The sequence below is a fragment of the Rhinoraja longicauda genome, chromosome 6 (genome assembly GCF_053455715.1).
Source record: "Rhinoraja longicauda isolate Sanriku21f chromosome 6, sRhiLon1.1, whole genome shotgun sequence".
NCBI classification, from domain to species: domain Eukaryota; kingdom Metazoa; phylum Chordata; class Chondrichthyes; order Rajiformes; family Arhynchobatidae; genus Rhinoraja; species Rhinoraja longicauda.
The window spans coordinates 61,291,233-61,311,984 of NC_135958.1; the positions used below are offsets into that span (position 1 = coordinate 61,291,233).

Consider the following 20,752-nt stretch of genomic DNA (forward strand, 5'->3'; position numbering starts at 1 on the left):
GAGATACAGCGCGGAAACAGGCCCTTCGGCCCACCGAGTCGGCGCCGCCCAGCGATCCCCGCACATTAACACTCTCCTGCACTAGGGACAATTTTTACATTTACCCAGTCAATTAACCTACATACCTGTACGTCTTTGGAGTGTTGGTGGAAACCGAAGATCTCGGAGAAAACCCACGCACGTCACGGGGAGAACGTACAAACTCCATACAGACGCCGCCCGTAGCCAGGATCGAACCCGATTCTCCGGCGCTGCATTCGCTGTAAGGCAGCAACTCTAACGCTGCGCCAGCGTGCCGCCCACTCTTCTCACTGCTACCGTCGGGCAAGAGGTACAGAAGCCTGAAGTCCCACACCAGCAGGTTCAGGAATAGCTACTTTCCTGCAACCCTCACAACTCTAATCCTACCGTGGCAATGGAGCACTGCATTAATGTCCTTTTCACTGTATGAATTGTTATGTTCAGCATGTTAACTCTGTCTGCCAGGCTGATTCTCATTGTTTCTGTACCTCACCGTACTTGTGCATCTGGCAATAAACTCAATTTAACTTGACCTAATATCACCATGAAAATTAATAAATGCTACAGGTGTGAAATGAATATTAATCCATTTGGGTGGTGGTTTGCCCCTTATGAACCATACAGTTTATCATTCTCTATTCATTTGATAAATCCTTCAATTCTCAGCTGTTTAAATAGCTAGTTTATTTAGCCTGGATAGGAAAGAGTAACCAATACCAATTTGCTGAGGTACAGTAAACAGATTTATCTGTTAATTTTCTTTGTTTTACAATGTCATGTTAAGACTCTACAAGTTTTTACATTCATGAAGGGTTCAAGTGTGAATTTGACAAACTGTTAAAAAAAGTGACAAAGAAGGCTTACTGTGTACCTGAATTATAACTATGATAATAAATAATAACAAATGCAAACATTAAGACAAAAAGTAGTGCGTGCAAGCATCTTTTGATCATTTTGAGTGTTTTATTTTCTTGGTTACTATATATAGGTAGATACTTGTTAAATAAATACTTGTAAAGTATCTTTACTAAGAAAATGTTTGCATGGCATTTTCTACAAAGATCATCAGATGCCACAAAAACATTTTTATAGTAACCGGACCAGTGGATAGTCGTCAAAATCAACTGGGCAACAACATCGTGACAAGTTTGGTAACAGTTAAAAAACTCACTATTATAGTACATCCAAATCTATAAAGTTAATACATAGACCACAGTGGAATTTACTTCAAGAACTTTTTTCACAAAGAATTGCCTTCCAGTAATATTGTAACCATGTAGAGCAAATTAATTTTGACTGTTTCAAACAACAGCCGTGGGTGGCCTAGTGTATTATGTTGAAAAACCTCCTCATGGATTTCTAAATGTAACTTGGCAAAACACCAAAAATGTCTAATTGTTATGTAAGAGCTTTTTGAGTTGGAGAATATATGTTTAGCATAAGGGTAGATTCTAATTTGTTTTGCAGGGTATCGTGAAGAAGTTTGGCTACATTACTCAATGGGAAACACACCAAGACTCATCTTCACCTTCTCAGAGGATTAACTGTTCCATCATTCATCGTTCCACATACACCTGAGATTCACAAGAAGGCAGATGACTTGGAAAAATAGAACATAGAACGTACAGCACAAGAACAGGCCCTATGTTTCTAGGCCCTACGGCCCACATGTCTGTACCGAACATGATGCCAAAAGATTATCAGAGCTCTCAAGAAGGAGTTTCTAGAGAATGGCTAATCGGTTGTGTGAATTAAATAACGATAGAGCAAAACTAATGCTCAGGTGGTGGGGGGGGGGGGGGGGCATGAATTATTGGCATAGCTGTGATGTTGTTTGCTCCTCTTGAACACAGAATGTCTTCTGGAAGTTGCAAATGTATTAACTTCCAAAGCATTTCTTACTTTTAGTTTCTTGAGTGAAGGCTAGTTGGCTGTGGGTCATTAACTGGACACTGCAAATATACAACAAAAATGTTTAATTCACTCCAGTTGTCCCTCCTGTCACATCACAGCACAATAAGGACTTGCTTATTTGTGATTCAGACTGCCAAAAACAGAGGGTGGAGGGAAGATGGGGTGAATGACATGGATAGTTAACAGCGGCGAGCATATAGATGTAAAAAAAAAATCATTTCCCAGATTTGTTAATGTTTAAAAGATAATCTTTGTCCTGAGCAAAATTCAAAGTGCTGGAATAACTCAACGGGTCAGGCAGCATCTGTGGAAGTAATGGATAGGCGACAGGTTAGAACCCTTCAGACAACCCAAAACATCGTCTGTCCATTCTCCCTACAGATGCTGCCTGACCTGCTGGGTTCCTCCACCACTGTGTGTTTTGCTCCTTGTGCGTCCAATCTTTGTCTTTCACTGCTTATCCATTGAAAGTAAAATTTGTAGAAATTTACTCAGGAGAATATATTTTACAATGTTTATTTTATAGTTTTAAAAACAGCGTTAACTTTATATTTCAAGAGGTGGGATATTTTTCAAAAGATGCTGTCCCTGGAATTGCTTCATTTTTTCATATAGAAGAAAATAAACTTTGGTGTTTAGTTAATAATTTCAATGAAATGAGAACATTTGCAGTACACCGTGTTATGTTTTTCCAGCACCAATTAAACTTCCATCAATTAGTTGTTTTGTAAAATGTCCAATTTGGATAAGATCCAAAACTCTTACCAGATCACGACTGCCTCAATGTGTTTCTGTTGCTCAATGTTAGATGTCTTTTTTTGTGTAAAATCACAATTTATTTGAGTAAGGTAAAAGACCTGTCTTGCTGTTGATAGTAAAACAATATCAAACAAGAATGACAAACTGAAAACCGATCTGTGTAGATGGCACAACTGGATCTTTAAGTTCAAGTGTATTACCTCTAAAAGGTTTAGAGGGATATGGGCCAAACACAAGCAAATGCGTCTAGCTTAGATGGGGCAACGTGGCAAGCATGGACGAGTTGGGTCAAATGGCCTGTTTCTGCACTGTATGACTCAAAATCGTAAAGGTGGAAAACTATACATATTTTATGAAAGATTCATTTTTTAATATTACAATTTGAATGTGGAATAATTTGCAATTCTCACTTTTCACGTCCTTTACTGTTCCTTCATATTGCAGTAGCTTTGATTTTGTTGCTTTGCATAGGGCACAAGAGCAGGCATCTGAAGCTCAGCACCGGCCATGAATTCAACTGCATACTGCAATATTTATGGGCACCACACGGTAGAGCTTCATCACAAGACTGTCACTGGAGTTGACTAGATTACTACTGTGTCGTTAGTGACGTTTATGAAAATGCCTACAGGCCTCTGTGTGTATGGAGCCCAATGTACATTGCACAGAGGTTTCTCAGGCTGTTTTTTTTCCATACACCATGCCATCTGCAAGAAATTCTCTCATACGGTGTGCACTCTCTCATTGTTTTAGATGAAGTGTCTCTCGATGGCATCTCGTCTACTACCACCACATCACGGGCTAGCCCACCCCTGCCTACCTTACCCGAGCTTCAGGATTGATTCACGACACCCCTCTGAAGCCCTAACACAATCTTCATGACCTTCCAGTTTCTCCTCTTTGTCTAGTGCCATGTTTGAGTTCTGTTGCTCTCTCTGCAATGTTGGCCATTCTTCTTTGCCCATTCAACAGGCTAGCCATGTCCCATTGCAATAAACTCCTCAGGATCATGCACAACAGAATTTTGCTGGTGTACACAGTAACACAAGAGGCACTGGTAATTTAATATGCCATTCCCTGTGAAGGTGAATTTATTTTGGCTTGTAAGATTGAGCCCATAATTCTTCCTTCTGTGAGTTAGGTTGGTCAGTTGCTTCTCAATGTAATAAAAACACACATATAAAAATGGCACAGACTAACTTGCTCCACTTGACGAGACTTTTGTAGCTGACTAAAACTAAGTAATGTTGTCAATAGGTTCTGTAATTTTGTGATAAAGATTACCACATTGTCCCAGTTAATTAAAGGCTTATGATAACGTACAGGAACTAAGAGCTAAATTAAAACTAGAGCAATTTAACAATTTCTTCAGAATCACAAGATGACTTGAAATCAATTGTTATAAACGTGATCAAAAGTGGACCTATAAGATAAATCTTAATTTATCTTCAATCAACGCCTAATGTATCTGATGCACAAAAAATGCATGTATCCGCTGCTGAGGGAGAACAATTAATATGCTTACAGTTTTAATACAAAATACAATTAATATTCTTGAACCTGTGTGTTGTCTGGTCCGAGTTCTTTACCAAAGTGGAGTATGAATAAGGCATCCACTCTGCCTCGGTTTTAAAAGAGAACATTCATATATTCAAAGCCTGCTTAAATAAAAAGAGTGAAACATTTAGTTCACTCTGTGCATCGTTTTAAGTCAATGCATGTCATGAGCAGATTCTAAACTATTGTATTACCAAAGAATAAAGAATCATTTGCATCCTGTCTAATGCAAAGTTGTGATAAGACCTAGAGAGAACTGGTTGAGTCCAATAACTGAGCATTTGGCACCAAGCTTTCTTTAGAACTAGGTAAAGAGAAACAATCCCAAGCTTGGTATTCCTTCAATAAAAGCAAAACACAGAACAATCCCGTTTCTCAAAATACATTTATAACAAAAACAGGTCTATCCACTGATCGAGACAAACAATAACAGTTAAAGAAACGAGATCTTATGCTTTTGCAAACATTGCAATGTTTTAGTTTTTTGTTCCTTTTTCGGAGCAGTTTTATCTTATCCATCCGTGGAAGATATGCTTTATTTTTTTTGCTTTCTTCCAGCAAGAAACCATGAACTTCCTCTAAGTCTTCAGCAAGATTCACATTAAGTCTTGTCTTCCACTCAGTTAGTGTCTCTTACATCTGATGTCATTCTTTCCATTTGTCACGGTGTAGTTAAAATGTGGCTGAGGATTACGTCTGACGGGCTTCTTGAAGTTCCCAGCCTGATGGAACACAGCAGTTGAGCTGGCTGCATCTGGTGCTGTGTTATTTTGACCTGTAATTACAACAAAATGTATGGATATTAACTTCAGCGTTGTTTAAATTTTTTAAATCCTGTTCCCTATTTACAGGTAATATTGAGCGTACGCCTCTTTCAGATTGCGAGTGGCACAATTTGCAGATGAATACGTAAATATTACCAACAGAACAGGAAGGAACCAGAAGTGTAATGAGCTATACAAAGACTAATGGACGTTGCATATCTACCACAAGATGCTAAAGAACTGCCCTCATGAGGGGCTGAATCTTACGTTATACCAACACCAGATATTGCAGAAGACAGTGGTGACAACACGCCAATACCCAGATCATATTAGTTCTTAATGGAGGAGGGAGTTCCCTCTCAGACGAATCAGACCATGGTCAGGGCCATGGGTCTGTTGACCCAAGTATCTGGAAGGCTTGGGGAAAGATTTAATAGGAACCTCAGGAACAACATTTTATACACAGAGTGTGGCGGGTATATGGAATGAGCTGCAAGATGAGATAGTTAAGGCAGGTACAATAACAACATTTTAAAAACATGTAGGAAGGAACTGCAGATACTAGTTTACACTGAAGATAGACATAAAGTGCTAGAGTAATTCAGTGGGTCAGGCAGCATCTCTGGATAAAAGGAACAGATGACATTTCGGGTCGAAGTGTTTGAAGAAGGGTTTTGACCGAAACGCCACCTCTAGAGACTTTTCTCTAGAGATGCTGCCTGACTCGCTGAGTTACTCCAGCATATTGTGTCTAACATTTAAATGATATTTGGACAGGTACATGCAATAGGAAAGGTTTGGAGGGCTATGGGCCAAAAGCAGACAAATGGGATTGCTTTAGATAGGGCATCTCAGTCAGCATGGAGGAGATGGATTGAGGGAATCTATAAAGTGTTGGTGGGAGTTGTTGCCAGAGTCGGTCTGATTAGTTGTAGAAAACAGTATAAACAAGTAAATTAGAGATGCGTGTACAATGGCTGCGTGAGTAATTAGAGGAGACTTTAAATATTAATTGAACAAATCAAATTAGTGCCACAAAATGGATTTCAGGATCAGAATGATGAGGATCCAATTTGGAAATAGGTTATTTAACATTGAGCGCTGTGGAATGAGCAAGAATTAACTATTAATGTTGTAGCAAAGTGGCCATTGGGAAAGGGTGATCTCAAGATGACAGAATTTGTTCAATCTGAATTTTTCATGGGCCATAGAATAGAATAGCGCAGCCACAGGCCCTTCGGCCCTCAATGCCAGTGCTGAACATGATGCCAGGTTAAACTAATCTCCTTTGTCTAGCATGTGATCCACATCCCACCATTCCCTGCATATCCATGTGCCTATTAAAATACTTTTCAATGTCACTATTGTATCTGCCTCCACCACCATACCTGGCAGTGTTCCACAAGATGGTGGTGTGTGTATATGGAACAAGTTGCCAGATGAGGTAGTTGAAACAGATATCATAAGAATATTTAAAAGACATTTGGACAGGTAGATGGATAGGAAAGATTTAGAGGGATATGGGCCAAATATGGGTAGGTGGGACGAGAGGAGATTTCGTTTTTTAATTTAGAGATACAGCATGGAAACAGGCCCTTTTGTCTACTGAGTCTGCGCCGACCAACAATCACCTGTACACTAGTTCCATGTTATCCCAGTTTTGCATCCTCCACACAAGGGGCAATTTACAGAAGCCAATTAAACTACAAACCCGCACGTCTTTAGAATGTGGAATAAAACCCGAAACAGGGAGAATGTGCATACTCCGTACAGACAGCACCTGTAATCACAATCAAAACCGAAGGGCCTATTTACGTGCTGTGTGGCTCTATGACTTTATATCATGCAATTTGTGACCGGAATCTTTTTAGTGTCAACCTCAACACCCTTAATGAGAACGTTCAGTTTCGTTTCCTTTCCTGATCCCAGTTTCTTAATCTTTATTTCACATTTGCTCGTGCTAATATTTGTGTCACCACTCTGTACGTTTTTGCTTATAATTCATATTTTTTTCACATAAACCTTCAACCAATTTACTTTGAAATTTCCTTTCCTCCAAATAACACAAGCAAAATTATTTAATGTCAAATATTGATATTAAAAATCATGTTTATTTGCCATGGTTTCTTTCAATGTCACCGCAGCTATTCAAACGGCAATCATGAAGGGCACAGGGCAAGTAATGCAGAGACTGCTCAGTCACCTACACATTTATCGACCAGACTTCTGTTGCTCTGACTGCTTAAACCTAACTGTCTCATGGTCCAGCTGAGAATCTATATACTAAAACTCTCGTTTGTTTGTTCCTGAACTACAGCGCGACAATTTTAGGCCCACCTTACTCACCGTCGTCCATTTGGTGCTAATGGAAGAAGTTTCTTTGAAATCGGTGTTATATTTTAAAAGTTATTCACATTTTTAAGTTTAAATTTATCTCCTAGGGAGGGAAGGGGAGGGGGGGTGGAGGGAGGAGGGATAAGGGGGGGTTGAGTTGGTGGAAGGGGGAGGGGGAGAGAGGGGAGGATAGGGGAGGGGGGAGAGAGGGGAGGATAGGGGAGGGGGAGGGAGGAGGAGAGGGTGCTGCACCAATGCAGGAGAGGTTTGGGCCCAACGGGTCGACTTGGTTTAGTCCCTTATAAATGTGAGAAATTTGTACTCTGAATCAAATTATTGACATAATTTAGAGCTTTTGACGTCGTGATTCAGAGCCACCTGCTAGGCATCTCCTCTTGGAAATGCAAGGAACTGCAGATGCTGGAATCTTGAACCAAACACAAAGTGCTGGAGGACCTCAGCGGGTCAGGCAGTGTCGGTGAAGGGAATGGACAGATGACATTTTGGATTGGGAACCTTCTTCCCCCTGTCCATTCCCTCCACAGATGCTGCCTGACGCACTGAATTCTTCCAATACATTGTTCTTTGCTCAGGATTCTGATCTTGTTGCTTTTCCAATGTATGACAAATCTGAAGAAGGGTCCCGACCCTAACGTCACCTCTCCATGTCGTCCAGAGATGCTGCCTGACCCACTGAGTTACACCAGCACTTTGTGGTTTACTCAGGTTCCAGCATGTACAGTTCCTTAGATCTCTATATGACCATCATTTCCCTCATTAGGATTACGCTGTTCAGCTAGTTTCCTGTCCATACCAGAGGCTGCAACAATGCATCTATGTAATTGCTAACTACTTAAACATTCTTAAGTACAACCACACCACTAAGTGATTTCCGAACATCTATTTTGTGCTGTAATGTACATTCAAGTCAGGACACAAGCCCAATTGTAGTCATCAATGCAAGTTGATCGAATGGTCACTTTCCTAAACAAAAAAATGCACTATGAGATTGCATCTCCTCACACTCCACTTGATCATGCCATCACCGTGCTCTCACCTCGGACCTTCTTCTGTACAACCAACCCTTTCCCAATGCAGTTTCTCTGGTAGATGGTGCTGGGCGGTGTACTAACCACCTCCAACATCTGCAGCTCGCTCTCATCTGATCACACAGGTAGAGACACAAAAATTATATATATTTTTTTTCATTTATATGTACAACATATATGCAGATTTTAAACAAAAAGTAAACAAAATATATCTTCCGTACTGAGTTTGCTGTTGGAAGACCACTAACATTTGGTCGTTACAGTAGAAACATGGAACTGTAGATGCTGGTTTATACCAAAGATAGACACAAAGTGCTGGAGTAAATCAGCGGGTCAGGCAGCATTTCTGGAGAACATGGATAGGTGACGTTTCGGGTAAGGACCCTTCTTCAGACCTCTAACTTATGTAACTTGGCTGACGTTAAAAAAAAGGACAAGAATTGATGAGGATAATCTGCTGCTGTTTGAATTAGTGTGGAACCTGGAAGCCAATATGGGAGCACCTTGGTTTAATTCCACAGAGATCTGGGCATGTCTACTGACTGGAGTCAATAAGGAAACAAGGCAGCCTCTTTGCAGAATTTGTCACAATGACCTCAATGTGGGTTTATTTAATGAGGAATTATCTCCAACATATTTGGCAATATGGATCCCTTTTCCTATAACATGGAAAACAGATTTTCTGTCATTATTGTTTTACTGTTTGTGGGAACTTGATCAAACTGTAACACATCACAAATACTTTCTTAGATGACAGAACAAGGGCTTGAAAGGGTATGGAACGTATTGCATAATTATGTCTTTGTTTCCAGTTTAGAGATACAGCATGGAAACAAACTCTCCAGCCATCGCTCACCTGTTCAGATTGGTTCTATTATTCCACTTTCTCACACTCCCTGCACAAAGGGGTAATTTACAGAGGGCCAATTAATCTTTGGGATATGGGAGGAAACCAGTGCACCCGGAGGAATCCCCTGCGGTCACAGGGGAAGAACGTGCCAACCATGCACAGAGCAGCCGAGGTCAGGATCAAATGCTGGAATTTGGCGCTGTGACTCAGTGGGGTCTACCCACAGTGCCAGCCCCAAGAGTGTAACATGCAATACTGATTGTGGAGCACAGGAGCAACAGCTCTTTACTGGTAGAATCAGTTCTAACTGTGTGAGAGTCAGCACACAGTAGAGTGTGTCTCTCTCTATCTTTCTCTCACTGTCAGTGTGATGTGTTGTAAGTGAACAAAATATATCACCGCACTAAGCTGTTGGAAGACCACTTATGAGTGCTCTGTTGTTGGTACATATGACATTTAGATACTCTTGAGGCCTCTTGTGATATTCAAAGCTTTAAGTAATTACACTTTTCAATCCTGTTTCAAACTTAATCGAACGACATTGAGTTACCCCTCAAAAACTAACTAGTTGTGCTAACTGGCTACGTGGTCATGCTCTTCCACAACAGAAAATGTACAGAATGACATGAAAATGTAGTCTACATCAGTCAATTCACAAGATCCCCAAAACATGAATGAATCAAGAATGTCAAGGGCAAATCTTACACATTTCAAGCAGTCCCTCGAGATCAAGGAAGACTTCCTTCATCTCTAGACGAGAGGGGTGTGAGGTGTAGGTGGGGCAGGTGATGGTCGGTGAGGGAGTTCACACCTTCCACCACTGTCCTTAGGCTCTGTGCGTCCCTGAGCTTCTCAACACCATCACCACGTTGCTCTTTAACCAGAGATTCCAAGATGTCAATGGGGACATTGCATTCCCTCAGAGAGGTGTTGAGTAGGTCGTTGAACCTATTCCTCTGAGCAGCCGGCACACTCTGCCCCTGACAGGAGAGAGTGTCAGCACTGGGCGATCGCTGTTAGTGATGATCCCACATACCTGCATAATGGTTGATTGGGAATTTCACCTTCCCAGGCACGTGTGTTGCTTTGCCATGCATCCGGTACAGAGATTGGCCATTGACATTAAATCTATTATCCGAAATACTCTCCAATGGTTGGAATCGAGATGAGATGTTCTTTAAGTTGGGTAACTGGGAACATGCAGAAAATGGTGGAACTGAATCAAAACAGGACACAAAGTACATAACAAGGTGTAGAGCAAGCTATGATTGATGCATTGAAAGATATAGCAAGGAACCAGGTCCTTGGACCCATTGAGTCCAGGCTGACCATCGATCATCCATTCACACTAGTTATCCTACTTTCTCATCCACTCCCTGCACACAAGGGACATTTTATAGAGGTCAATTAAATTACAAACCCACACATCTTTGGGACGTGGGAGGAAAACGGAGCACCCGGAAGAATGTCATACAGTCATAGAGATAATGTGCGAACTCCACACAGACAGCACCCAAGGTCGGGATGAACCCGGGTCTCTGACACTGTGAGGCAGTGGCTCTACCAACTGCTCCACTGCGCCGGCCTCTTACAATGAGATTTAGGTTGATAGAAACCAAAGATTACATCAATTTGCTGCAGAGTAACTCAGCGGATCAGGCAGTATCTCTGGAGAACATGGATAGATCATGTTTTGGGTCAGGACTCTTCTTCTGAGACATCTGAAGAAAGGTCCTGACCCGAAATAACACCTGTCCATGTTCCCCATAGATGCTGGCTGACCCACTGAATTACTCCAGCATTTTGTGTCCTTTTATGGAAACAGCATCTGTAATTCTTTGTTTCATCAATTTGCTGTTGTCTGAGTGAGGCAGAATGATTTGTTCCAGTCCTAGCATTATGTAAAAACCTAGGTTCTGGTTTAAGGGAAACCAAAAGGAGCAAATGTATTTACACCTCAGGGTTATACTGGAAAAACCCCAGCTTTCTTCATAGAGATTGTTGAAATAAACTCCATGTAGAGACATTTGTAAATATTTCTAACACTTACAAGTACTGATGTTGCTGTGTACTGCTGCTGACACAACAGCTCAGTCAATGTGTTTGTGCTCAGAGTCCTTGGTGCTGGCTTTGAAATGTAATTTCCGCAAGATTTTCCCAATTTACCACAAAATCCAAGGTCATATAATATTCAAACATTCCCACGGGATCAATAAGGAAATATTCAAAGCAAGGTGTGGAAACAAGGAACTGCAGATGCTCGTTTACAAAAAAGGACACAAAGTGCTGGAGTAACTGAGCAGGTTAGGCAGCATCCCTGGAGATCGTGTACAGGTGACGTTTTGGGTAAGGACCCTTCTTCAGACTGATTGTGGGGAGGTAGGTTGGGGAGGGAAGAAAGCTGGAAGAGCGGATGGGCAGGACAAAGCATGGCAGGAGGTAGGTGTTCGGTACAATTTATTCAGAACCGGGTTTGTAATATATTGACAACATCCATTTAGACAATAGACAATAGGTGCAGGAGTAGGCCATTCAGCCCTTCGAGCCAGCACCGCCATTCAATGCGATCATGGCTGATCACTCTCAATCAGTACCCCGTTCCTGCCTTCTCCCCATTTAATACCATTAATTAGAATAAATTGTCCCAGCAAAAAGGCAGGGTTCTGTATCTGCTCGTGATCAACTACTGATTGCATTTAATTTCCATTACAATGTCAACATTAAAAAACATTCATTAAAATATATGAATTATGGGTAAACTATAATGTAATAACAAGGAACTGCAGACACTGGTTTATATCAAAGATAGGCATAAAGTGCTGGAGACACGCTGACTGACTCCAGCATTTGGTGTCTAAATTATAACTCATTCCTTGATAAACCAAATACCAACCCCTTGCCCGTTGACTTCAAAAGACCTTGACCGCCGTTTCTTCCTTTTGGCTTCCACCATTTCCTCTCTTTTGCTTGTCTTTATGTTTTCCTTTTTGTGCGACGGAGACCAATCCTTGGGGAAGTGGCCACGATGGTGCTGGAGATGGTTGGCAGTCTCACCCGTGCTGCTGGACAGATTGTCCTCGCTGGCCGCGTGCGTCATCACCTGCCCTTGCTGATGCCTGTACAGTGTCAGCCCGGGATTGTCCCGATAGCATGACTCCTCGGTCTCGCTCATCGAGTGCAGTGAGATACTTGTTTTCTCCTTCATCGGTTCCAGAACGTGCAACCTGTTGTCTTTTTCCAGTGCTTTTGATCGCCGCCGTGCTGCCTTCACTGCAATGTTTTTGGTGCCCGTCAACATCTGCTTACGTTCTGTTAAAAAGAGACCTCTGTTGTTAATCAGTTCTCTGGGTATATGGTGTAAGAAAACAACCTCATCTATGGCCCGTTGTGTGGGTATATGGTGTAAGTATACATCTTCTCTGGCCCAGTTGTGTGGGTATATTGTGTAAGCACGCAACATCATCTCTGGCCCAGTTATGAGGGTATATGGTGTAAGCACGCAACATCATTTTTGGCCCAGTTGTGTGGGTATATGGTGTAAGTATACATCTTCTCTGGCCCAGTTGTGTGGGTATATGTTGTAAGCACGCAACATCATCTCTGGCCCAGTTGTGTGGGTATATGGTGTAAGTATACATCATTTTTGGCCCAGTTGCCTCTTTTGCCTCTCAGTCAGCAGCTTCCAATTCCAGAAACTTGAACACAAACATCTGAACTGCAGTTGAGCAGAAACACTGTAGGAGGCAATGTCTTTCCAACTGAATGCTCATGTGTTTGATCAGTTATAAACTATAGTCCTTTATCAAAGAGGTGCAGGCTAATTATCATTGATGCACTGGCCCAATTTATCACATACTTGACATTATGTGCAGGCAGAGGTCCAGGTTTTTTCCACAGTACTGCTTGTGGGCAGAGCCAGGGTCATAGAGACATACAGCACAAAAAGGGGCCCTTTGGCCCAATCAGCCCATGTAGACTAAGATACCCCATCTGCACTAGTCCCATCTGCTCACTTAGCCGTGGAAACATTAGTCATCATGTCTCCTACGTTATAACTTCAAAACCAACTTATGGTCTAGAAGTGCGCTAGAAAGCCTAGAAAACAGCACTCTAAATGTAAACCTTTCTTTTAATTCCATTGCCACCATCATGGCAGTCCATTTAATTTATATCGCTTGCAACGTACACTGCATTTCTAATGCCCGAATGATCACATTTGGAGACATCAAATCTGGATATTCCTTCAGATGGCTCCCTCTGTGGGTCAGGGAGTCTATGCACGGGGTGGGTGGGATGTCGGGAATAACTTGCTTTGCCTCCTGCAAGGTCATCGGTTTTCGAATGGGGACACACTCCGAGCATCATTGCAACTGATTGTAAAAGGATTGCAACTGTTGAAAGCAACAGTATTCTGAATATGAATCAACTATCTGCCTCAGACCAGAGGTGAGGATGTGGTTGCCCATCCTCTGCTCCGCTCCCTGCCTGCGACCGTCTCATTTGTATTGCATTGGGTCAAAGAGTGGTCTGTATCTGGAATGAGCTGCCAGAGGGAGCTACAGGAACGGATACAATTATAACTTTAAAAAGACATTTGGACAGATATATGGATAGAAAGGGTTTAGAGGGATGTGGGCCAAACGCAGGCAAATGGGACCAGCCCCATATGCCAACTTGGTCGCCATGGACACGGTGGATCATAGGGCCTCTTTCCGTGCTGACTTAGTGATGATATTCCCATCATTTGGCATTTAAAAATGTCCATTTTAAAATGTGTAGGAAAATAACTGCAGATGCTGGTACAAATCGAAGGTATCACAAAATGCTGGAGTAACTCAGCAGGTCAGGCAGCATCTAGGAGAGAGGGAATGGGTGACCTTTCGGGTCGAGACCCTTCTTCAGACTGATGTCAGGGGGGCGGGACCTTTAAATAATAGTAGATGTCAGTCACTAGTCTGCCTCCTGTGATGGAGATGGTGAGATCCAGAAACGGTAGGGAGATGTCGGAGATAGTCCAAGTATATTTAAGAGCAGGATGGAAATTGGTGGTGAAATGTATGAAGTCAGTGAGTTCTGCATGGGTACAAGAGGTAGCACCAATGCAGCCGTCAATGTAGCGGAGGTAGAGTTCGGGGAGTTCCATTTTAAAATGGCTGCAAGTAGTGAAGTATATGGAATGAGCTGCCAGAGGAGGTAGCTGATGCAGGTACTATAACAACATTTAAAAGATACTTGGACAGGTATATGCTTAGGAAGGGTTTAGAGAGATGTGGGCCAAATGCAGGCAAATAGGTCTAGCCCACCATGCCAAGTTGGTTGGCATGGACAGGATGGGCTGAAGGGCCTGTTTCCTGTCTGTGCAGCTCCATGACTCTGTGGTGCTTTTTAGATGCCCTACCTTTCAGGAACACTGTCTGCGGGTGCTGGTGGTCCACAGAATTCTCGCTGCTGTCGGGCGATGAGTTCAGATGGCTGCTGGCGCTGCTCATCCCACTCACACTCACCAAACTCTCAAGCTGATGTGCCTGGTGAACATGTGGAACAGAAGTTACTCCCTGCCTGCATTTTACAGTCATAGAGTCATACAGCGTAAGTCCACACCGACCATCGATCACCCGTACACACTAGTTCTATGTTATCCCACTTTCTCATTCTCTCCCTACATACGAGGGCTTTTTTTTTTGACAGAGACCAATTAACCTACAAACCCACACATCTTTGGGATGTGGAGGAAACCGGAGCACCCAGAGGAAACCCACGAGGTCACAGAGATAATGTGAAAATTCCACATGGACAGTACCCATGGTCAGGATCGAACCTGCATCTCTGCGCTGTGAAACAGTGGTTCTGTCTCACAGCGCCAGAGCAAATAGACAAGAACTGCATAGCATCAAGGCTCTCTCTCTAATGACCACACATCACACTCACACACAGTGCAGTTGTGTGGACATAAAGGTGCTGGTACACTTATGATGCTGGTGACTATGGTGGATCGTCGTTCTATAAGCTGTTTAACGGCCTGAACACCTAACAATTAATATATTTCTTTGTTTTTAAAACTTGACTGATCTTGTAATATTAAAATGTTCAAAAAATTTGAAAAATGTAGTTTTTCATTCTTTGGAGGTGCCGGTACACCGAACCAATCTGATAAAAAGATAGTACTGATCATATCCCTCTCATCACTAAAATTAGTGGAAAAGGAAAATCTGAGACTGTTTAGTTTGGAGATAGAGTAGAAACACGCCCTTCGGCCCACCGAGTCCACGCTGACCTACGATCCCAGTACACTAGCACCATCCTACACACTAGATACATGTTACAATCTTTACCAATGCCAATTAACCTACAAACCTGTACGGCTTTGTAATGTGGGAGGAAACTGGTGCACCCAGGGAAAACCCACGCAGCCATGGGGAGAATGTACTAACTCAGTATAGAGAGCACTCGTAGTCAGGATCGAACCCGGGTCTCTGGCGCTGTGAGGCAGCAACTCTACCGCTGCACCACCGTGTTGCCCCACTATGAGTAAAAGGGATGGTCTTATATTCTTGGACACTGCAACGGATTAATTCCTGGAATACCCAGGTAATTCATGTTATTCATGTCTGAAAATGGCTCCCGAATGGAAACGTCACCTGGTGTTGCCTGTCCCGCTGAGTTGCTCCAGCACTTTGAGTCTTAATTCATGCTAACATCAACTTGAAGTCCTTTTGACCTATGCTGGCTTGGAATAGTTTCCTGCATATATAGATTTGAGGTTGTCATATTTTTCAACGTACAGTCGGCAGGCTGTGGGGTTCACTGGGCCTCACCTCTTGGTTCAGCAGTCCGTTCACGTGGATTGGAGGAGGGGTCATCACCGTTGAATTCTTTCTCTGCTGAGCGAGGGGACTGGTTTTAAACACACGGTTACTGTCACTGGTGTTCAAAACGGGCACAGGGTGGAAAAGGAAAAGGTTTATTATTGTCATATGTATTGACATACAGTGAAAAGCTTCTGTTTGCGTGCTAGCCGGTGAGATCATACAATACCCGAGTGCAATCTAGCCATGCACAAGTACAACTGTTAGTGGAAAGAGAAAAATAGCAGAGTGCAGAATATAGTGTTGCAGCGTTATGGCGTTATTGTTACAGAGAAAAAATCCAATATCCACAATGGGGTAGCTTTGAAGATCGGGACAGTGCCCTCGTCTATGGGAGCACCATTCAGAAGTCTGATAACAGCAGGGAAGAAGCTGTTCTTGAATCTGGTAGCACGTGGTTTCAAGCTTTTATATTTTTTTGTCTGATGGGAGATGGAAGAAGAGGGAACGACCAGAATGAAAAAAAGGTCCCTGATTATTTTGGATACTTTCACGAGGCAGCAAGGTGTGTAGATGGAGTTGATGCTGTGGAGTTTTATGGACTTTATTTTGGTTGCACTACGAATTTCAGTTTTGCACTATTATGGGTACCTAGTATTGACGATTATTAATTTATTGTACAATTATTTACTGTATATTTATCTGTGTGTTATTACATTAACGGGTCTGTAATGCTGCAGCAAGTAAGTGTTTCATTCTTCTGTTGTGGATACAAATGACAATTAAATACACTTGACCCATGGCTTGTTGGACTCCGAACTCTCTCTGAGACCCTGCGTAATGTGATGTTACCTCTCCGACTCTGGAACCAGTGGTGGGAGGGCATCTTTGCAATTCCTTCTCCAAGGATAATGTTTCTCAGATCCAATGGTTCTCACACTCTCCTGGTCAGAGTCCACATCCTGGACCACCTCTCCCACCTTTAGCTTCTGGGCCACGTTAATGACCGAGCCATCCTGTGGGAGCAAAACAATGTGAACCATCCGAAGGTCCCCACCACGCCTGTAAACGATCGATTAACCAGAGATTAGTCTTTGATCACATTAATAACTGATTTATGCTTCAGAACCTTATGATGCATCCAGAGGACACAGCCCAAGTCAGTCTTATAATTCAGACACTTAAGATGTTTCTCTCCTTGTGGTCATTAGTTATGTAATACTTTATGTAAAACTGCTACGTTAACAGATACACAGCGTTGACAGGGGATAGCAAGGGAGAGCGAAGGTTTAAGAAATAACATGACTGGGCAAGATATAAAGAAGGTGAGCGGGTGATAAAGAAAGAAAAGAGAAGCAGAGAGAGTGAGAGGATGAGAAATTAAGAAGGAACGGAAAGAAATGAGAATGTGGAGAAAGAGAGAGAATGAAAGAAGGATAGAGATAGAAAAGGAGGGGAGGAATATAGGGAGAAGGATAGAGACAGGGATTTGAGAGAGAGGGATAGAGGCAGAAAGAGGGGAGAGGAGAAGGAGGGATTAAGAGAGGGATGGAGATAGCTAGGGAAGACAGAGGATACAAAAAGAGGGATTTGAGAGTGAAAGAGGAATAGAGATAGAAACAGGGAAGAGAACAGAGGGAGGGATGGAAAAAGTGAGTGAGAGAGAGAGAGAGAGAGGGATAGGGGTAGAGAGGAAGAAAGCAATACTTTAGGAAAGGGGCAAGCTTTGAATCAAGTGAAATGAGTGAGAATTGAAATAAAAGGAGAAAGTTTGAGACACAAGCCATGAGGGGTAGGGAACATTGCGTTCATTCAATAGTTAATGTGGCTCTCAGATTCACGGGTTCCACAGTGGACCCTGCATGAAGACCAGCAGTAATGCTGAGCGATGCTGTACCTTCAGGGTTCTTGTTGTGACAGTATGCATGGATACGATCCGGTCGAGATTACCCTCGTCCAACTCCCGCAGGTAAATCTCATACAACTCGTCCAACTGTGACGGGACCAGCAGGTTATGATCTGTGCACACACAAATCGTCAAACACTCAGACACAATTCAGTTTGTTTAGTTTAAACAATAGACAATAGGTGCAGGAGGAGGCCATTCGGCCCTTCGAGCCAGCACCGCCATTCAATGTGATCATGGCTGATCATTCTCAATCAGTACCCCGTTCCTGCCTTCTCCCCATACCCCCTGACTCCGCTATCCTTAAGAGCTCTATCTAGCTCTCTCTTGAATGCATTCGGAGAATTGGCCTCCACTGCCTTCTGAGGCAGAGAATTCCACAGATTCACAACTCTCTGACTGAAAAAGTTTTTCCTCATCTCAGTTCTAAATGGCCTACCCCTTATTCTTAAACTGTGTCCCCTTGTTCTGGACTCCCCCAAAATTGGGAACATGTTTCCTGCCTCTAACGTGTCCAACCCCTTAATAATCTTATACGTTTCGATTAGTTTATTTATTTATTGTCATGTGTACCGAGGTACAGCGTAAAGCCTTTGTTGCATTCTATTCAGTCAGCGGCAAGGCTATGCATGATTACAATCGAGTCATCATAGGGTCAGACTATTGATGCAGCTGAAAACTAAAGAGCAGCAACACTGACAGTCTGATCCTGACAGAATAAATAGGGAAATCACTAATGAATTGTACAATAAAAACAAAAAAGTAGTAATTCCTAAATCATGTATTTCTATGCAATATCTGGACATGGACATCCAGGAACATAAAAAACATAATGAAATCCATAAACCCAGAACCTGAAGCTGGTACAACATGGAACAGTACAGCCCCCAGTGTCTGTGCCAAACATGATGCCAACTTAAACTAATATCCACTGCCTGCAAGTAATCCATATCCTTCCATTCTTTGTATATCCATGTGGCTGTCAAAAAGATTTTAAATGCCACTATCGTATCTGCCTCCTCCACCACCACCCCTGGCAGCGTGTTCCAGACACTCACTCATGGTCTGTGTAAAACAATTTCATATGTTCTAGGAGCAGAATTAGGTCATTCGGCCCATCAAATCTACTCTGCCATTCAGTCATGGCCAATCTATCTTTCCCTCCCAACCCCATTCTCCTGCCTTCTCCCCATAACCTGACACCCGTACTAATCAATTTGTCCCACACATTTCCTTCAAATTTTACCCCTCGCCTTTGACATTTCCACTGGGAAAAAGGTTCTGACCGTTCTGCCTCTCATAACTTTATATATCTCTATCAGGTCTCCACTCAGCCTCTGATGCTCCGGAGAAAACAATCTGAGGTGATACCATACCATACACATACAGCCGGAAACAGGCCTTTTCGGCCCACCAAGTCCGTGCCGCCCAGCGATCCCCGTACATTAACACTATCCTACACACACTAGGGACATTTTTTTAAAACATTTACCCAGCCAATTAACCTACATACCTGTACGTCTTTGGAGTGTGGGAGGAAACCGAAGATCTTGGAGAAAACCCACGCAGGTCACGGGGAGAACATACAAACTCCTTACAGTGCAGCACCCGTAGTCAGGATCGAACCTGAGTCTCCGGCGCTGCATTCGCTGTAAAGCAGCAACTCTACCGCTGCGCTACCGTGCCGCCCTTATCTTGCAGTACTGCACGCCGTTCTAGTTCCCCTATTATAGGAAGGATGCTTTGTTATGAAGAGGGTGGCAGAAGAGGTGAACCTGAATGCTGCCGGGTTTAGGACGTATTAGTTAGGAGGAGGGGTTGGCCAAACTTGGACTGTTTTCTCTGGAACGCTGGAGGTTGAGAGGAGACCTGATAGAGGTTCGTAAAATTATGAGGCATAGATGGGTTAGACAGTGAAAATCTTTTTACCAGGGTAAAAATGTCAAAGACTAGAGAATGCCGCTTTAATGTGAGAGGGGCAAAGTTTAAAGGAGATGTGCGGGGCATTATTTCACACAGAGAAGGGTGGGTGCTTGGAACGAGCTGTCAGGGATGGTGGTGGAGGCAGATACAATAGTGATGTTTAAGAGGCTTTTAGACATATACATGGATATGCAGGGAACGGAGGGATATGGATCATGTGCAGGCAGAGGAGATTAGTTTGTGTTGGCATCATGTTCGGTCCAGACATTGTGGGCTGAAGGGCCTGTCCTGTGCTGTACTGTTCTGTGTTCTATATTCTAGGTTCTACGTTTACTTTAGACATTGGAGATGCAGCATGGAGACAGGCTCTTTGGCCCACCGAGTCCGCGTCGACCAGCGATCACACCGTACACCAGCACTATTCTACACACTAGGGACAATTTACAATTTTACCTATGCCAATTAACCCACAAACCTGTACGTCTTTGGAGTTTGAGAAGAAACCGGAGCACCCGGAGTAAACCACAGAGAAACCCGGAGGACAGTCAGAACCTATTTCCCAGCGAGGAAATATCAAAGACTAGAGAGTGTAGCTTTAAGGTGAATGGGGCAAAATTTAAAGGAGGCGTTCGGGGCAAATTATTGCACACAGAGTGTGGTGAGTGTCTGGAAGACGCTGCCAAGGACAGCACAGTAGCGCAGCGGTAGAGTTGCTGCCTTACAGTGAGAATCTATGCTATTAGCTGATATAGTTAATTAGAGATATTGATATTTTGGTGTAGATGGTTGAAGATGGGTTATTTTGTTGTTGTTTTAGCTAATATAAAATGAATGCTTATTTTCAGTAGAAAGCAGAAATGTTATCATTG

The 20,752-nt window shown here is 42.8% G+C and overlaps 1 protein-coding gene across 2 annotated transcripts in view; it reads right to left on the bottom strand.

Moving 5' to 3' along the window:
* Nucleotides 1–718: 718 nt before the first annotated feature.
* The window catches only part of kif19 (kinesin family member 19), a 109,519-nt gene continuing 89,485 nt past the window's right edge, over nucleotides 719–20,752 (bottom strand). The window contains exons 14-21 of one of the 2 annotated variants that reach the window (XM_078401118.1): nucleotides 17,952–18,073; nucleotides 16,907–17,070; nucleotides 16,064–16,169; nucleotides 14,647–14,773; nucleotides 12,142–12,557; nucleotides 10,285–10,438; nucleotides 8,407–8,511; nucleotides 719–5,026 (exon numbers count right to left, since the gene is read on the bottom strand). In XM_078401118.1, coding sequence (XP_078257244.1) covers nucleotides 4,875–5,026; nucleotides 8,407–8,511; nucleotides 10,285–10,438; nucleotides 12,142–12,557; nucleotides 14,647–14,773; nucleotides 16,064–16,169; nucleotides 16,907–17,070; nucleotides 17,952–18,073 — 1,346 coding nt within the window. In that variant the 3' untranslated portion in view covers nucleotides 719–4,874. The remainder of the gene's footprint in view (nucleotides 5,027–8,406; nucleotides 8,512–10,284; nucleotides 10,439–12,141; nucleotides 12,558–14,646; nucleotides 14,774–16,063; nucleotides 16,170–16,906; nucleotides 17,071–17,951; nucleotides 18,074–20,752) is intronic. The other variant, XM_078401119.1, reaches the window with a different exon arrangement.